Source organism: Prosopis cineraria, unplaced genomic scaffold (genome assembly GCF_029017545.1).
Source record: "Prosopis cineraria cultivar Desert tree isolate PC_DT_omini unplaced genomic scaffold, ASM2901754v1 PC14, whole genome shotgun sequence".
Lineage (NCBI taxonomy): Eukaryota > Viridiplantae > Streptophyta > Magnoliopsida > Fabales > Fabaceae > Prosopis > Prosopis cineraria.
In genome coordinates, this window is record NW_026555345.1 from 11,385,312 (window position 1) to 11,405,120 (window position 19,809).

A 19,809-nucleotide genomic window follows, 5' to 3' on the forward strand; every position below is an offset into this window, starting at 1 on the left:
ATCTTACCCTAATAAAGTAATTATATTTTTTTAATTAATATTATCTTTTCATATTTATTATTATTTAATAATGTGTTTCATTTGAAAAGAATATAAAATGATTTATTTATTAAGAATATTTTTGAAAAAAGCACATTAATTACACATTGAAACACTAAAAATAACTTAAATTTTTTAATATCCAACCCCTTAAAAAATATTTTATATTCTTTCTTTGTTTTTTTTTTTTTTACCTTGAAATGCCTTACATTGAACAAAGGGAGTGTAGTTTAAAAGTAAAATTGTCCTTTAACCTTTCTTAATATACTCAATAATAATCAAAAAATAAAACTACGTTGCTATGTAAGCAATAGATGTTCAGGGACAAAAGAGATGAAATCTATGCTCACAGGGGGAAAAAAAAAGAAAAGAAAGGTTTGAAACCTATATATCATAGTCGATATCGCTAATTAACTTCTAATTTCAGTGTCAAAAAAAGAACCCTTAATCAATGGTTACTTCTCTAAAAGAAACAAACAAAACTAGCTCATTTACATACACATGCATCAGTTATGCCGTCTCAGAATACGCTTGATGACTCCAGATGCAATGTGTTCATTACCAAAACTGGCTGGTTTGGATAAGAAATTCAGATCAGAAGGGAATTTGAATCTTCTCAAGTACTGTTGCACTGCTCGAGTGATCAGGAGAGCAATACAAATAGAAGTAGGTCCCACACATTCAAATGTCTTCAGGAGGGTTGGCTCAGTGGAATGAAACACAGCCCATCCATTTTCACTTTATTGTTCAAGCAAAGAGGGCAAAAAAATTATAAGCATGGCATACCAACAGTCAATCTCTCCAAGTAACTCACAGGCTCACAATGTGGTGAATTAGGTTTGAATCTTTACTAAAGATATACCCACGTTTACTATCTGACAATACTTTTAATATGATTGCCTTCAATAAGAGAATACCTATGGAAAATCAAAAACAAAAAAGTCTCTCCAAGATTAAGAACCTAAACTTTTCTAAGGTAAGGAGAGAGATAAACAAAAAATACTGTGTTTATTTCCTTTTTTCCCCCCTTAACTTTCAAGTAAAGTTAATTTAGATGATCCAAATTAACATTCTTATATTACTTTCAGTATGGGTTGGGTCCTATGTGAGTCTTATATATCCTCCTTATCTCTCTCTTTGCTTGAACAATAGTTGAGATGATCCAAATAAGATCAAAGTGGTACGAGAGGATTAATATATAGCTTGGTAAAGCAAGACAGATAAGCCATTTTCTTCACTCCCAAGTTTTAAGCATTATTTATTGGGAAGTTGATTTCATCAGATGTTGCAGTTGAAGAGCGAATTTCTGCTTCACTGGCATAAGAATAGAAATCATCATCATGATCCCTCTCTCTTAGCTCTTGAATTTTCTCAACCACTTCTTTCAAACTCAATCGCTTACTCACATCTTCTTCACAACAACACAAGGCAGTCCTCAAAAGCTTCACCATCTCACCTTCACTGTTCCTTGTTCCTCCCATTACTTTGTCCAAAACCTCACTGCTCCACTCTTCTGGCTCCACACATTTCACCCAACTAACCAAATCCATCTCTCCTCCTTTACCTGCAAATCTCCCACTCATTATCTCTAAAATTAGTACCCCAAAACTCCATATGTCAGTCTTCTTTGAAATCTGACCCTCTTGTCTATAATCAGGGGACCTATAAATGACCATCATGTCCTGAGCAAGCTCTTGGTTCATTACTGGAACTAAGCCGTAGTCTGTTAAAAGGGGCTCATAAGACTGAGTAAGAAGTACGTTTGAGGATTTAAGATGTCCGTGGGGTGCTATTAGGCTTGGCAATTCCTTGTAGAGATATTCAAGTCCTTTTGTGATTCCTTTCACAATCTTCAATCGTGTTGGCCAATCAAGGCCTGGCTTGCCTGCATCTTGGGGTCCTGAAACAAACAGTCAAAAGCAAACAGCTTAAGCTTTATATGTTTTGCTTGCACTTCTAATGACTGATTATATCGATAGAAAAATACACGCTTACATGCCCATATTGCAAAGGTATGTTTCTTCATTTATCAGATTCGACAAATTAAAATTTTTTTTGGAATATACAAGTAAATATATTGTGCGTTTATGTGCATTTATTCAACAAATTAATGCATTAAGAAGTATAAAATAAATCAAAACTGTAGTTTTCAATTCAAACTAAATGCTAATGATCATCTATGTTAATGGTATTAAGATTTTCGTTGTAAGCTTCAACCTGCTTTGTGACACTATTTCAGAGAAAAGACAAAAGGTCACAACTTTATGGCGTTAACCTATGTGATACACACACACACACATACCATGAAGGCGAACTGCCAAGCTACCATCTGGAACATAGTCAGTAACCAAAAGCTTCTCCTCCTTTCTGTAATAATAAGCCACAAGAGGAAGCAAATTAGGGTGATCCAACCTTCCTATCCTCCTCATGTGTTCCTGAAACTCTTCCTTCCCAACATTGTTCATTTGCTTAAACCTCTTCACCACCATCATTGAGCCATTCAACAAAGCAGCCTTGTAAGAAGAACTGAAGCTGCCGCTGCCCAGGATTTCAGCTGAGGCTCTTAGCAAGTCTTGCAAATCAAATCTCTCTCTGTCTTTTCTTACGAAGCACAACTTCATGTTCTCTGATTTCTTGCTGTGGTTTGAAACCTGTGATGCTCTTGAGTGGTTGCTTCCTTCATCTACTTCCCTGAGACGAGCTCTCTTTCTCTGGTTTGATTGCGGATTCTCCACCGATGATGCCGCCGCGGGTTGACTTTTTCTCCGACGAAGGAGAAAGATTATTACCCCAATGAGGATTACTGCCACGCCCACCGCTATGGCAATCGCTACAATAGTGATGATTGAGGGACTTTTGGAGGAATGACATGCACTCATTGGGGTTCCACACAATCCTTCATTTCCTACACATTGTCAGAAATGTGAATCTCCCATTAATTAAATTTTGTGTTAGTAAAAATGGACGAGTATAACTTAACTATGCAACATTTTTAAATCTTGGTGCGCTCCTCTGCATTAATTTGATTGCAAATAGCATACAGTAAATAACTGATAGAACCAGCAAAATCAGGCAGCATATAGAAAGAAATCAACTGAGTACATTATGTTTGAGAGAATGTAGAGAATACAAACACCAATTCACCACTCACTCACTATTGTTTAACCTTTCACACAAAGAAGAAGAGCGACTTCCCAAAATAAACTCACATTCATCCTGGTTTCTAAGGGACCAGGCCTTCTCCTCTCAAGCCAATACTACCAGACTATTTTACTCTAACTTATCCAAATACACATAAAATAGGCCTATTTTATGTAAGGTTAGAAACATTTCACCATAACCCAAACAAGATAAAGAGGAAGTAGAATCCTTCTGTGACTAGTCAGTAATTATTCAATCAAATGTCATGTTGCAATTGGTGAGGCAAGTGTGCTATAGACTTACCAGAGAAGGATGAGATGGGAAGTTCACTAAGGCTGGCAGGTATTTCGCCATGCAACTGATTGTTAGCTACGCTAAAAGATTTCAATTCCTTCTGCAGAAAATTGGGAATTCGGCCGCTGAATTTGTTCCCTTCTAATCTCAACTCCATAAGCCTAGGCACCATGGTTAAGGAAGTGGGAATTTCACCTGAAAACTGATTATTCGCCAAATGAACTTTCTTCAACCAATTCATACTCTGAAAAGTCTGAGAAGGAATCTCTCCATAAAACCTATTGTTCGAAAGATAAAATGTCTTCAAAGGAGATAGCTTGTTCAGGTCTGGCCAAGTACTATGGAAATCATTGTTGATAAAACTTAAGGTTCTAAGATTAGGTAGCTCTTGAAGAGCGTCGACGTCAATCAGGCCTTTGAGTCCCATATTCTCAAGCTTCAAGCCCGAGATTTTGCCTTCCGCACATGAAACCCCAACCCAATTGGGACGGTCACCGGAACACGGCGGCGAGACCGACGCATTCCAAGTGGAAAACGTGGTGTTGCTGCTTTCGTATTGCAACGAGTCCTTGAACTTGAGCAGCAATTCTTGTTCTGAAGACCCAAAACAGGAGGGAATTACGTTAACGCCATAAAAGAAGAGAAGCAAGAATAGAAGTGAGGGACAACACCAACAATTATAACTAGAAGTTGTACCACGCAGTGCCATTGATGATTGATGAGTGAAGGGGTTAATTTTTGGCACATGGCAGGCACTGTACGTACGTAGCAGAATAGCAAGATCTGCTTAGCCTCGAGGAATTAGCATTGAATTGAAGATTGATTGATTGATCGGTCGGAGGAGATACAGAAGGAGGGAATGATCGGCGATGGAGATTACGTGGAATAATGGGGAATGAGGTTGACCAAGTCCTTCACTTCTTTCTGATTTGCATGAGAATATGCATGTCATGTCTCTTCTGATCTATACCCTCAGATTTATCCGGAGAGCCTTTGAAATTTGCATGCACTACGTTAGCGACTAGAATTTGTATTTCATTTTTTAATAATCAAAAGTAATTATTAATCTAAACCATTAATCATCATCAGTAATTATATATACAGGGACATAGGCACGTTCACCGTAATGGGGGCAATTGCAGTATTGTACCCACAACTCAAAAGAAAATTACCTAGAATGACCCTTACTAATTTTAGTTGTCCCCTTACAACAATTTCTTTTGCCCCCTCACTTCAAAAAAAATTTCACTTGTCCCCTAATAAAATTTTTCTTATCACTTTAAACAAAAATTATTATCTCAAATTTTATATGTTTATAACCTTAAATAGTCATTTTCTTAAATTATAATATAAATCATTATTAACTAATTTACATTTCTAAAAAAAGTTAAAATATTAATTTTTTTAAATTTTTTACATCTTTTCAATGATATCTTTAAGTAGAACATGTATAATTTAAAACACTCTCATTCTTACTTGAGTGAAATATAACAAAATAATGGTATAATTGAAAATATATATATATATATATATATAACCTATCCAATAATCTATATTTTGAACCTAGTGAAACTTTTAGAAAACACCCTATATTATGATAAGGAGTAATAGTTTTAAAATAAAAAAGTAATAATTTAGAAAAAGAATTTATAAAAAATTTTGTCACAAAAAAAAACTCTACCATACAAAAGATGTATACATATTTTATTTAATAAAAATTAAAGATACATTATTATTGCAGATATATAAAAATTATTTATATAAAGAAAACTTTTTATGCTATTGTAATGCTATGATTTATGAGTTATTTTTTAATACTTAATTTTTTTTACAAATATATTATTAATTATATTAACTTGCACCCTTAATATCATTTAATAGATATTTAAAATTATTTTTTTATAAAAATATTGATATTTATTTTATGCATAAATTATGCTCCATTTATTTATTTTTAAGGTTCGTTATTGTATGTGTATGCGTTTTTTTTTTTAACTTACAAAACACAAACATGTTAATTGGTATACATAAAGCTAGTAATTTGGGCCAACTTGAACCTATAAAAAAAATTAGGATTAGACTTTAGCTATATAAGCTTTTTTAAGAGGATATAATACTTTAAATCTAATTCAAATAAGCCCAACTTCAATTAAGCCCAATCGTTAAAATTTCTAACTCTATATATATGTAGAGTTGATAATTTTAACCAAGCTCAACGGATCAATCTAAAACCAACCCAAAAAAGCTAGGATCGAGTTTGGTTATATGAGCTTTTTAAAAAGAATAAGATATTTTAAATTTGATCCAAATTAAGTCCGGCTTAAATAAGTATGACCTGTCTAAATTACTAGCTCTAGGTATATATTAGCTGAATCAGAACTTATGAAAACTATTTCCTAGAAATAATGTGTGTGTGTGTGTGGAAGAATTACAAGCATATGTTCATGGATGACACTAATCTTTATTGCGACACTGATCTGCTTGGATTAACAATCAAACCTCTAGCATATTGTTTCTCAATAGTCAGAGTCAGAGGCTTCTATTGTTCTGAATTCCTCCGCTTGGCCATGGTCAGCGTTCTCTACCCTTCCCACTTTGAGGTCATTAGTTTTCTTCTCAACTTTCGCTACAACATTTTTAGCCTTTGGCAACTAGGAAAAAAGAAAACCATTGCCACATGGGATGAAAAACTTGCTCACACCATGGAGAACAAAACCATTACCTATAGTTTGACAATAAGCAACACTTTTGAGCTTCATGAATACACAACGATTCGCTTGTTGCCAAGCTATTTCTTTTAGATAGTTTTTTCCTATTTTAGATAGGTTTTTGAGAAATTACATTCCTAAACCTTAAAATCTAAACAAAAGTTATTCATAACAAAGGTAAAATTGTTACTATAAAAACATAATTGTTAACTGTGTTGTTAATACCTAAATTAAAGTTGTTAATTAACAAACTGAAGTTGTTAATATAAGAAATATACTTGTTAGTAGATAACTGCACTAACAATTACACTTCATCTATTAACAACTTTACTTTCATTATTAATAACTTTAGTTTATATTTTAACAATTACGGTGTTTTATTTTGCTGAGGATCGAAAACATAACTTTGCCAAAAAAAAAGTCACTTAGAAACTTCAAAATAATTACTCCATATTGTTGTATTTATTTGTCATTCGTCTATTTTAATAGAATTTATTTGTCATTCTCCTTGCAATCAACTTTAAATACATATATAACTATAAAAAGTTATTCAGTCCATGAGATAGTCTAATAACATCTTCCACCTCGATGCACTCTCTCACATATGTGTATTTGCTTCTATCTCTTCACTATTGTGGACCTCTTTTACCATATACTTAGTACCTTTAATATTTGTAAATCAATAGAGTTGATTGAGGAACATAAGTGATTGAGAAGTTGCAAGTCATGCAGTTTAATGCTACAACAACTAGTTAAGTCCAAAACAAAGAACTATGAACTTAATTTGTTTAAACATCCAACTCAACATTAAAGTTATTAAATCGATTGGAAAATGCAAGTAATATACTCAATATCCGCAATTATTCAATTTTAACAAATCCAAAACTCAACACTAAAAATTGCAACGCAACTGTATTTTATTGGATTATTAGTAAGGAATTTTGTCCGCAGCTTGAAAAGGGATAATGGTACTTACACAGATGATCAGCTAGGATTTCAGCAGATAGTCCGGGCACATTACACTGATCTCTTCAGTGCTCCAAATCAACTAAACACTGTTGATATTCTTGATGGCATTCATTCGCTACATCTTCCCCAAGTTACAACTACACAAGAGGATAAGCCTATTATTCCTCCTTCACTGGATGAAATTAAAAGGGCTATTTTTTATCTGCCAAAAAATAGTGCCCCTGGTCTCAAGGGATTATTCCATGCAACTTTTTTCAAAAATACCGGCCTCTTATTTATGGAGATATGGCTGCTATGGTTCATTATTTCTAGGATTTAGATTTTCTTCCCAAGTGGCTAGATAAGATTATCCTAAAAGGTCTCAGTGTTCAAACCATAAAGGAATTGAGATCTATAAGCCTCGGCAATGTTTCCTATAAAATTGTTTTCAAAATCATTTGCAATACATTTACAGATGTCCTTCAGGAGGTCAAATCGCCAAATCAAAGTGCTTTTCTCCCTAAGAGACTCATTTCTGACAATATTCTTCTTGTTGCAAACTTAATGAATTAAATTCATATATCTAGAATCAAAAGGAAAAGCCTGGCCATCTTTAAGATTGACTTCTCCAAGGCATTTGATCAACTATCTCGGAATTTTATAGAGGTTTGCGATACTTAGAATGCAGTTTCCTAGTAAGTGGACTCATATCATATCGCCATGCATCTCCGCTGTTCAATATCAACTCTAACTCAATGGTATTAAATAAAATGGCTATCACTGTATAAGCAAAGTTAGAAATTAAACACACTTACCATTAGGAAATAGATACATCTTCCAACTTTCTTCCTTTCACTTCCCTTCTCTTTTTTAAGTTGTTTCTTGTGTCGTTTTCCTTGCAAAGTTCATTGAAAATATATGTAGCCCAATCATAGTCACTTGGTTTCTTCTGTATCTCATAAACGACCTTCAATACATGATCGCTCATCTCAAGACTTGCAGTTGGCAGCAACAAGGTCCCCAATTTATACATTACAAAAAGAAACTCAAACTAAGCTACTTACTTTCTAGATGTAATCATTTCAACTATTTCCTTATAAGGCATTCTATAGTAAGTATTCTTCAATTTCTTGAATGCTTTGTCATTAATATTGACATATCTAGTGACCTACTTACCCTCACTCCATATGCTCATCAAATCATGAACATCCTTCACTTTCATTTGCTTAATTTTCTCCCTTATGCATAATTCACAAGTTGGAGGATCAAAAGCATGCATCAACTCTCCACAAATATCCCTTTGGATTTTTGCATGCTATGTCAAGTAATCTATCAAATCCTATCTTCTCCAACCTTTTTTGTAATTTCTCATTTTTCTTCACACACCTTGCTACTTCACTAAATTGACTAAGAGAGCACTGAGTATGGAACAAAATGGTATACTTCTTAAGTTTTGTCTTAACTTTCTCTTCCATCTTCCTTTAATTGAAAAAACAAGTTCTATCACATTACAAAACTATCCAACCTTATGATAAATAACATTTCTAACATTTTGTCATGTACTTATTACCATGCTATTTGATAGTTGTCGTTCACATTGGGACACTTGTCGGTGGAGAATATGTTTATTTAGTAACAATTGTCCTATATGGTACTTGTTACCCACTCTAGATCACTAGACAATAGAGAATATTATTTAGTAGTCATTCTCCCATATGGTACTTGTAACTGACACTGGTTTACTAGTCAATGGAGTATATGTTCATTTAATAGTCATTGTCTTATATGGTTTTTGTTACTATAACAACCTACACTTATCATTTCACTGTAACAAAACAACAGTTTTCTCTCATACATTTTTTGAGAGAAAAGAAAAGATATCAAAGAGAGAAACATTTCTCTCAAATAAAATGAGAAAGTAAAATCTTATAAGAAAATTGTGTCTCTTGGAAAATTTCAATAGTACATATTTCTCTCAAAATTTATGAGAACAAAATTCTCTCTGAACAGTCTAAGAGAACTTATCTACTAGGGTTTTTGATTTTCAACCTTTAGAAGTCCTTGAAAGTTAGATAATTCTTGGATAAGCTCTAATGCTTCCCCTCTCTACCATTCTTATTTTCTTGGTTTTTGGGGGCTGTTGGAGCTAACATACGAAATTGGTGGGGTGTTTGCTAAGTTTCTATCATGGATGGGGTTATTGGAGTAATATCTAAGTGTTTAAACCTTGGTTTAACCCAATAACAGTGATTTAGGTTTTAAAGTTGGATTTATAACAAACCGTAATATTGTTTTACTAAGTAAATGGTGATTTGCAGGTTTATTATTTGTAGTTAATGGGAGTGTAAATAAGTAATGACCCTAATAGAGATTTTTGGTTAACTTTGATTAAGGAAATTAATTATGATTAGTCATAATTAGTCTTCAATGGCATTTAATGTGATCTATTGTAGATTATTACTACTTGGAGTGCTTGAGCTTGTTAGAGGCTCCATTGATCTTTATAGTGCACTTTTAGTTTGGTATACCAAGAGATAAAGTAACTAAGATTTAAATTCTAGTATATGTTTTGTTGTTTGCATTATGAGCTTGTATTAAGAGTTGCATAATGAGAGCTTGGATTAATATGAGTGTGCCTTATTTGTATGAATATGTTTTCATTGGTTGGATGTTTATGTTTGGAAGTGAATTATTGATTATATGGTATTTTTTCAAGCATGGTTGTAACATCCCAAAATTTCTTTAAGGATTTATTTAAATTAAGCAAGGGGGTTGAATTAGTTAATTAAGATAATTGGGGGTTAATTAGAGTAATTGAATGACCATTTAGTCTATTAGACCCTATATGGGAGTTAAGATCAAACCCTAGGTGTAATTGGGCCTCCTTTGATAGGCTTTAGAGAGGGTTTCATTTTGTCATCTGCTGTGGCAAATGGCATAATTTACCACAATGGATGGGACAAATTTTAAAATTCAAACTGGCCACTTTAGATAGCAAAATAGCAGGGAAATTTTGAGAGAGAGGCCAAAAAGGATTAAATGCTTTGCTAGGGTTTGCGTCTTAGGGTTGCTTGTAGGTGATTTCAAGCCATCCAAAGCTTCCTTATCTCTTTTCCATGCATTTTCTCCAAGTTTTTGGGGCCATGGAAGAATTGTCCAAATTTTTAGCTAGTTTCTACCTAATCTAATAGAGTCTTGGGGTATTGTTTTAAGTTTTTAATAATTATATATCATTAATGGCAGTGATTAGAGTGGTTAATGATGGGTTTAAGGCTAACATTGGCACTAATTAATTAAGTTTAAACTAATACAATGAGTTAATAAAGGTTAAATGAGCTGATAAAAGTTAATAATAGGATTGCTTATTGCCATAATTGCTAATTAAGGTCTTGGATCTTAATCATAATTATGAGTTAATTAATAATTATTAGTAATTAATGATGTTGTCAATCCTAAACTATAGATTAACTACTGTTGGAGCTTGTGGATTATTTTTGAGCTTTCTTAAAATCCAAGTTGTACTCTTGGTGTGGTAAACCAAGAGTTGATGTAACTAAAAGTTAAATTATAGTGTTTGTTTGTACCTATATTTATGAGTTTGATTGATTTTGGTATGTGAATGAATGGCATTTTGGTATACTACTATATGTGAACTTGGCCTGGCGAATATGATGTGAATTAGGTTATGATATGAGTGCATATCACATGATTGAATAGATTCAATGATGGTTGTTTAAGCATGAATTGTTGATGGTGATGTGACAAGATATAGGTTATTGAGTATGACTATATAGTTGATGAGCATGGGAAACATTTTATAACAATGTATATTTTTATGAGTATGATGTATCATGGTATTACTACAATGGTAAGCATGAGTATGTGTTGCACAATATGAAAATGGCAACGTGACTTGATAATCATAGCTATTGATTTACAATCTATGAATATAAGTATGATCATATAGGTGGATGAGCATGATTATGACTATGAATATATCATTTGCATGGATTTGCACGATTATAGATGGATGGAGGTTCACCTGAGAGAGTAAGGTGATATGAAAATCCACATAGTACTCATCAGTATCGTGAAAACTCAGTGTTTTGGTTCTTGATTATTACCCTAGATTAGGCAAGATGACATCCCATGAGTTTGGAGTGAAGGAATTCATGGTCCAAGAGTAAGCATAAGGTCTTAGCTGGGTCACCCCTCACAATTGGAGGGTGGATCTAATTCGACCATATGGATTAGTCATATATGATTTGATAGCCCATGAATTTTGTCAAAAAATATAAGAAGAGTAATAAGGGTGGAGCATGATCATGTATAATTATCATCATTATTATATCACATGTTTTATGATCATAATTGTGTCATTGAGATACATACGGTATGATTGTGAAATTTATAAATGTGAATTTATACATTAATTACTTATATGTACCACATATTTATATGCTTGAATTTAGAAAAAAAAAAAAGACAATAAAATCCCTTTAAATTATATAAATAAGAATTTAGTCTCTCAAAATATTATAATTTTACTAAAGTCCCTAGAGACTTTTCTATTATTAATAAATTTATATAAATGATCAAATTGCCCTTATTGAAAATAAAATAATCACAAGTTTTGTTTAAATAATCACAACCTTTCTTTTTATATTCGCAATAATACAACAACAAATCATAAATTTGTATATCAAATTCTTGATATTGCTACAAATGTTGAAAATAATAAGTAATAATCAAAAGTTTTGCTTAAATAATCACAACTTTGCTTATTATATTCACAACAATGTAACAATAAATTACAAGTTTACATGTCAAATTTTTAATATTACTACAAGTGTTAGAACAAGTAATTATCACAAGTTTTGTTTGAATAATCATAATTTTACTTCTTATATTCACAACAATACAATAGCACATCACAACTTCACATATCAAATTTCTAATATTGCTACAAGAGCAATTTGGTTATTTATATAAATTCATTAATGACAGAAAAGTCCTAAGAACTTTAGTAAAATTATAGTATTTTGAGAGATCAAATTGTTATTTATATAATTCAAAGAAATTTTATTATTATTTTCCTTTAAATTTATGTGCTTGGTTATTGAAATTGTAAAATCTCACTTTAGTGGTTTATTATTTTTTCCAAGAAACATTTTGGGTCCAACATAAAGGGACGCGGGTGAGGCTAGAGACATTTAACTATTGTAATGTCTCTAGTAATTATTTATGTATAATTAAATAGTGTATTACAAATATTAGGAGTCATTTGCATAAATTACATTATTACTTGTTTATAACTTATGATGATGATTTAGCCATCCTGGCATGAATTGAGTAATTGGCATTTACCTCTAGCTTTAGTAGCCTCCTAGTTGATGGTAAGCAATGAGAGGGGAGACTTAAATGTTCACAACATGCAGATGGAAGTCAATTGTTATGTACCTTTGGTTAGAAATGTATTTTAAGTGTAATAAAGTTTATACAGATAACAGTTTAAGAAGAGAGACAATTAATTTTAGTGCTTTTAGCATTAATACTTGCCTAGAACTAAGGGTTCGAAAATCCTCATTTCGTACTAGTTTTAGTTAGATTTCTTAATTATTTACATGTGAGTACTTGGATTACTTTAATTAAAGGTTCAAATAATTAATTAGGTGATTTGAAAGTTTAAATTAAGGACTATCATTACTGTGTTGTACACATGGTTGTGCCTCAACAAAGTGGCCCCTGTACCATAGGCCGCAACATGTGTACATTTAGCTACAGTGGACGATCTTTTCAACCATGATGGACCACTTTATTTGGAAAATTAGTTGCAACGATTGCGTACTTTTAAGCCACAATGGATGCATCAAAACTTCAAAAATGTCTTTTTTGACCTTCTTTATCCTATTTTATTGGTACTCCCATGTTTCCATAATTTTTTTTACTCTAATTTCAAGTGTTACTATTTTATTAGTTTTTTTTCATTTAATCTTGGGATCTCATTTTATAAAAAAAAAATTAGGAACTTTGATTTAATTAAACATTAGAAATATATTGAAATCCAATTTTTAATAAAATAAGTTTGACCCTTAAGCTTTCCTTATATTATCCTTTTTTTTTTATGTTTTTCCATATTGAGTGTAGCATGCTAATAATAACTTCAATTTATTCCCGTTCATAGTCACTCATTTCTACTTTAAACAACCTTCAATAATAATATGTTATAAATAAAGTAGTTAGTACAAATATCAATATGCATGACAATAAATATAAAGGTTATTATGTCATGTATACTAAAAGTCTTATATATATTATATATCCAATTTATAAAAAAATAATACTTTTGAATACTCTTTAGATACATAATCATTTTAGAACAAAGCAAAATATGATAGTATTAAAAAAACTTTTACATACATAAATTATTTTTTTAAATCTCATATAATATAAAAATATATATAGGTGAAAACAATATAAAGCACTTAAATCATTTTTTTTTTTATAAGTGCTTATTTGTGAGTTTTCGGATCATTTCATGTAATGCAATATTGGAGGTCTTCTTCTGTAAATTTTAAGTTAACTGACAATCAAAATTAATTCTTTCAATAACAAAAAAATCCAATATATCGTCTTCAAATGTTAAAACAGAAAAGATATACATGTAAGTTAAAAATACCAAGCACTTCTGAACAACCTAATAATAAAGTAATTAGATGCCTCATTCACATTCTGGTAGCCACAGTATTTTTCTGGTAACTTTCCCGCAACGTACATCACATTCAAAATAAGAACTACAACTTTAAAAACTACACGGCCTGAAAATACACGAAACATTGGAGGCACAAACATGATGCTTTTGAATTTATTTTATTTATTTATTTATTTATTTATTATTTTTTTACACGGAACTCGCAAAAGCAATATAAACAGAAGGGTAGACAAAGGGTAGATAAGAGCCCTAAAAAAAAATTCGCTTTAGCCATTTAGTCACGACCAAACCATTTCCTCAGGAGCTGCTGGCACAGCGAGAGTTTTTCACCCTAGTGCATTGCGTGTTGGCAAATATATGAAGATATAGAGAAACCAGAAATCGTCACTTAAAAAAAAAATGTTTGGCCAGTGCTGTGTTAATTCACAGTACTAGTATTCCCAGGACACAAAAACTGGACAGGAAAAAGATATTATGTGCCTCACTTCACAAATGCTGCTTCAAATCAGACAATCTCAAAACAGCAACTGACATTTTCCAGCAGATTCAATGTCCATCGATACAGGTACAGCTTGATCACCTAGAAACTGGCTTAATCTCGGAGCACAAAATCTGGCAAAAGGACTAGGCAAGTCATAATTATTTGATTGTTCGCTCTACACCCCCCCCCCCCACCCCCAACCCTCAATTTCTTCATTCGCTGCTATAAACCTCGTCATTTTCACATTGCCTTTTCCCAATTGCTCTAGTGTCCTTCGGAACCTCATAAAGGGTTATACTGCTGCTGCCAATTTGAAGCATTTGCTCTTCTTCGTTTTCGTCCTTTGACTGAAAATTCTCTAGAATTTCAACAACCTGACTCATTAGAGGCCTGCCTTTTGGATTTTGGCTAAGACATTGGTTTGCCAGATGGGCAACCTTTATTGCAGTTTTAGCTGAATATTGCCCATCCATTCTAGGGTCTATAATTTTAAGAAGTTTCTTGTTATGATTCAACAGTGGACGTGCCCACTCAACCAAGTTGTGTTGTCTGCTGGGCCTGCTCTTGTCTAATGCTTTCCTTCCAATAAGCAACTCAAGTAGCACCACCCCAAAACCATACACATCACTTCGAGCAGTTAAATGCCCTGTTCAATGGGACCTACAACTCAGTATAAAAATAAGATCCAGTAGCTTATCTACAATAATAATGTACCATTTGGATTATTAGCTTGATAACGTTAGTTGAGCAAGATATAATTTTTTTTCTGCGACTCTCTGGATATATAAGAGAACCAAAATTAGGTTAAGCTGAAAGGTGGAAAGTGGAAAACAGCTAAGGTAGCTCTTGGCAGCACAAGGAAAAATTAATGAAAGTTTTTTTAAATCTGTTATGAAAGTTATCACCATAAATGGAAGAAAAATGAAGCGCAAAAACATAAAATAATATCATGTATAATGAAGGAGAAAATATTCAAATGTCAAGAAAACTTGTTACGCAGTATGAAAGAAATAATTATTTACAGAATTCCAAGTTTCCAGGCATGGATCAACTTTCCGTCCCCTACTGAGACTCCAATTTTTTTTTTATGCAATGCATGAAGAGTCATCTATTTTTTTTTTATATCCATAATTGTCATTCTAAAAGATTTTTGGAAATATTACCAAACTGTATCAACCAATTATACTTTTAAAAGCAATTTTTATAGCATTTTTAGTCCCTTCTATACAACTACTACTCACAGTATCAAAAGAATAGTATCCTTTCAGAAAGCCACAACCTTTCCAAACAGACCCAAAGTCAAGTTTCGACTCTAGATTACATCATGATAATAGAAAATGCACCTTCTGTTTTTCACTTCAGAGTTGCCTAAGTTTCCTAAACTTTAGGACAAAGAAATAACAAAATAGTTCAGCATAACCAACAACTCACCAGTCATCACATACTCAGGTGCAGCATATCCATATGTGCCCATCACACGTGTTGAAACATGGGTTTGATCTCCCATAGGTCCATCCTTTGCAAGACCAAAGTCTGAAAGCTTTGCGTTGAAATCCTACAGTTTATACCTCAACAATAAATATACATAGTCTTGACAGAATTAACTTGTTCAATAATGGCATGCATGAAAAAAAATTTAAGGAAAAGACATAACACGTTTTTCTGTAGCTTTTGAAAATTCATATAAATATATATATATATATATATAATTTATGAAAGTCATGCTATTGTTTAGAAAGAAAGTCATCTTTTATAAAAAGGAAGTAGTAGAGTAATAAAACAGCAGAGTAAGAAATCAATGAAAATCCAAATAGAAACAATAAGACACAATAACCATTCAAAAGGGCAAAAATGCATGCACTATGCAGGACTTAAAAATCTATCTGCACGCTGGTTAGACAAACCCCAGACCGGTCCATTACCTGAGCACCATAAGCCTGCCAAAAGAATACTATCACGTTTTTTGAATTGTTCACGCCTAGCAAATCTGGTTAAATAAAAAGGACTGATATATGCAGGACTTAAATTTAAACATAAATTTATTTTGTAGAAGCCAACAGTAGATTGTGGTGTTTAAAAAACCATATTTTTAGCACCAGCTAAAATTTCAACATCTAAAAATTACACGATTAAGGAAATAATATCACACTTTTCAGCTTTTTATAATGACAAGAAGTTTAGCTTCTCCAGAAACTTTCTTTCTCATGCCCAAACATAAGGATTCCCAAGCAACTGAAACCTAAAGTCAACAAACCGCATCTAGCAAAATATTTGATGTCTTGAAGTCACGATATATGATGGGCCTCTCTGCACCATGAAGAAAAGCAAGCCCTTTTGCAGCATGTAAAGCAATCTTCATTCTTTTTGACCAAGTCAACATTGAGCCCACTCCTGCCATCAATGCAAAACAGAGTCCTCTAAACTATACATGTTCGAGACAATTTCCTTACATTTTCTTTCTCAGTGATGTATGGAAGGTGCTTAAACAATTGAGAGGTGAGACTGGAGATATTTAACAGTACTGTTTTTAAGTGTTGTAACAATCAAGCAGTTTGGAGTTTGGTCTAATCTAGAAGCAAGAAATAGCAAAATGTTTCCACTTTTCATTGATGTTTGCAATGTGCTAAAGCACCAGGATGGTGAGACTCGTGAAATTTAGACTGATCATGCTGCAAGCATCCTACTTTAACAGTCACCTTTTTGAAAGTGTAATAACGAACAAGAAGTTTAGAATTTCATCAAATCCTTAAACAAGCACTTTTAGTATTGTTATTAATTCCTAATACAAAATTTGTTCCTTTTCACTTAAATGAGGGTACTTTAGTCAAATCATGATTTAAAATATATGATCCAATTTCTAGCTCCTCTACCACAAAGAGGTTTTATTGTTCAGACTGTCAAAGACTCAAAAGTGATACTGTATTTGGTAGACAGACCCAAACTTAAGCTTTTTCTTAAATTAATTTTTTTTTTAAAAAAAAAAAGGGCCAAACAAACATCTTTACCCAGCCTAATAAGTACTTCTTCAAGACTTACTTTTCTGCACCAGAAACTCATGACTTCCTTAGCATAGGGAGTTGTGCCAATAAAATGGATTGTCATCAAACGAACTAATAATAGGACTGGATGTTTTATTTGACAGTGAGCATGTTGAATAATTCTTGCAGCATCTACTATAGGAATACAATTCATTACGTTCAGTGCCAAATAGCTATATATCATCCCTTGAAAATGACTGATAACATAAGCCCTTCAACTGCTCCTAAAAGACAACAATATCATAAACATACCCAAGTTATGTCCACCAAGGCAGTGCTATAAGAATAAATCAAGCTATTTCAGTAATACACTCTTTAATGAGTAGAAAGTGGCAGATATCTTGGGATCAAAAAATAAAATATGTGTTAGCAAGTTATGGCCATAATTGGCCCTGTCCCGCATACATGTTGTCGAACAGCCACCAACATAAAAGAGACACATAGTACTACAAAGTCCCAACCATTGTTTTGGAACTCAGATGATTCCCATCAACAATCTTTTGGATTGATATATAAACGTTTGAACTTCAGCCAATTCCAAGATAAAAAGAAAAACTGCCCCGGTTCACATTTAATTAAAAAACAGAATGTCAATTAAGTGAGCAACCAGATTTTCATCTACAAACTATTTCTAATTTACAATACAGATTCATCTACCATATTGACAGAAGCTTACTGCGAAAAAGGTGTTTTTCCAAGCTCCCACTTGCCATGTATTCATAGACCAATGACCGATGTTCATCCTCACAACAATATCCAATAAGTTTTACAAGATTTGGGTGACTGAACTGGCCTAAATAATTAACTTCAGCCTGCAAGTAAACAGATGCAATTGAAACATTAGTGGTATCAAAATTAGGCAGCTTGACCATCCTTATTGCCACTAGGATCAAGCCTTTTCTTTTCTTTTTCTTGATAGAATGTGGCAACACCTTATTGCTACAATAATTATCAGTTTCAGTAATTCAAACAAGAAAATAAAATCAAATTCCAAGCTTAGAGCTTTCAAGTAAGAAAAGGAAAAATCATTTCAAAAGAATGAGTGGGGGCCAAAAAGAATTTGAGAGAGTAAGATAAGTTACCAGCCATTCCCTATCACCCTGAATTCCGTCTCGATTTAGCTCCTTAATAGCAACCTGTGTGACCTGGTAACCTGGCCTTACATTTTCATCTATCACTCCTTTATACACAACTCCAAAACCACCCTCTCCCAGAATTAAGTCTGGACGAAAATGCTTGGTGGCCAACCTCAGTTCATCATAGGAAAATATATCAACATTCCCATAGCAAGGACTTTGGCGGAGATCTTTGATATTCATAGGAGATAATGAACTGTAGCTTCTGCTTCTATCTTGCTTAGTTGTTGGTGTGATCGATTCATATCCTACTCATTTGCAAGTACAGAGTATGTGTGAATATTAATAACATGCATAACATCTCTTTCTCAAGTGCCTACAACAATTAAATATTTTAGACACCAAACAACGGTGGAGACCTCCAGTTTCTCTTTTCCCCCTTTTGTTTTTAAATTGTTAGCAAATAATAACAAATTTATGAGAGCAACTACTTAAGTATGTTTGTTCAATCCAGAGTTGAACAAAACTTCCAGAGAAATTTCTTTCAACCATGAGAATCTTCAGTGTGATTTTATATGGCTACCAGTAACGCAGTACAAAAATCACATTATATCAGTTTCTCGCACGCATTTAATCGGTTACTAGAACCATATTGTTCATTAAAATAAATCATAACAAGGAGGTCCCTGTGCACAACTAAGTGGATCTAAATTATCCCTTTTTCCGCTCTCTCGATCTCAACCCAACAGAAAATTTAAACGATACATAACATGCAAACAGTAATTGCCCAAGCATTATTTTAGTTTTCTAACTTCTAGGAAATCCAAACTAAAATGAATAACTAAAGGTTGAATCAATACCTGTGGCCTTTGTATCAGAGTCAATGCTGAAGCAAATACCCATGAATCTAGATATAAAGCGAACAGAACATACATTTCATCGTTCCTCTGCCTCAAAGACCTCTATCTCAATGTGTCATTACACATTAACGCAGTAGCATAAACTATAACTCCCAACAATTCAATACAAGACCACATTTGACATAATTCATCCGCAATCTTGTGAGTTTCTCCGGATTTCGATCTGATTAACCGGACAATGAACTAACTCCCAACCAAATTCGAAAATGATTGTTTGAAGAAATCAGAGTGAGAAACACATGGTAGACAGAGCAACCAAGGGTTAGACAGAGGCACAGAGCGGAACGAGGAATGTCTTTTTTTTTTTTTTTTTTAATGGTAAGTTTATATATTTTTATTTTGAATTGATAATAGAATTAAAAATCAATTTATTATTATTAATACATTCAAACATAATATTAATATTTTTAAAATTAAATTTATAATAGTTAAATCCAACAAAATTTTTTAAA

General features: G+C 32.7%; 2 protein-coding genes across 2 annotated transcripts; both read right to left on the bottom strand.

Annotated features, from left to right (window-relative positions):
* Positions 1-449: 449 nt before the first annotated feature.
* LOC129292199 (pollen receptor-like kinase 1) lies at positions 450-4,210 on the bottom strand. Its single transcript, XM_054929759.1, has 3 exons — positions 3,484-4,210; positions 2,342-2,944; positions 450-1,939 (listed from the first exon to the last, which is right to left on the bottom strand). Exons 1-3 carry the CDS (start codon positions 4,181-4,183, stop codon positions 1,287-1,289), a joined length of 1,956 nt encoding a protein of 651 aa, XP_054785734.1. The 5' UTR covers positions 4,184-4,210; the 3' UTR covers positions 450-1,286.
* Positions 4,211-14,092: 9,882 nt separating this feature from the next.
* LOC129292940 (probable serine/threonine-protein kinase PBL17) lies at positions 14,093-19,636 on the bottom strand. Its single transcript, XM_054930662.1, has 6 exons — positions 19,298-19,636; positions 18,444-18,745; positions 18,038-18,173; positions 16,578-16,714; positions 15,755-15,878; positions 14,093-14,969 (listed from the first exon to the last, which is right to left on the bottom strand). Exons 1-6 carry the CDS (start codon positions 19,338-19,340, stop codon positions 14,536-14,538), a joined length of 1,176 nt encoding a protein of 391 aa, XP_054786637.1. The 5' UTR covers positions 19,341-19,636; the 3' UTR covers positions 14,093-14,535.
* Positions 19,637-19,809: the final 173 nt, after the last annotated feature.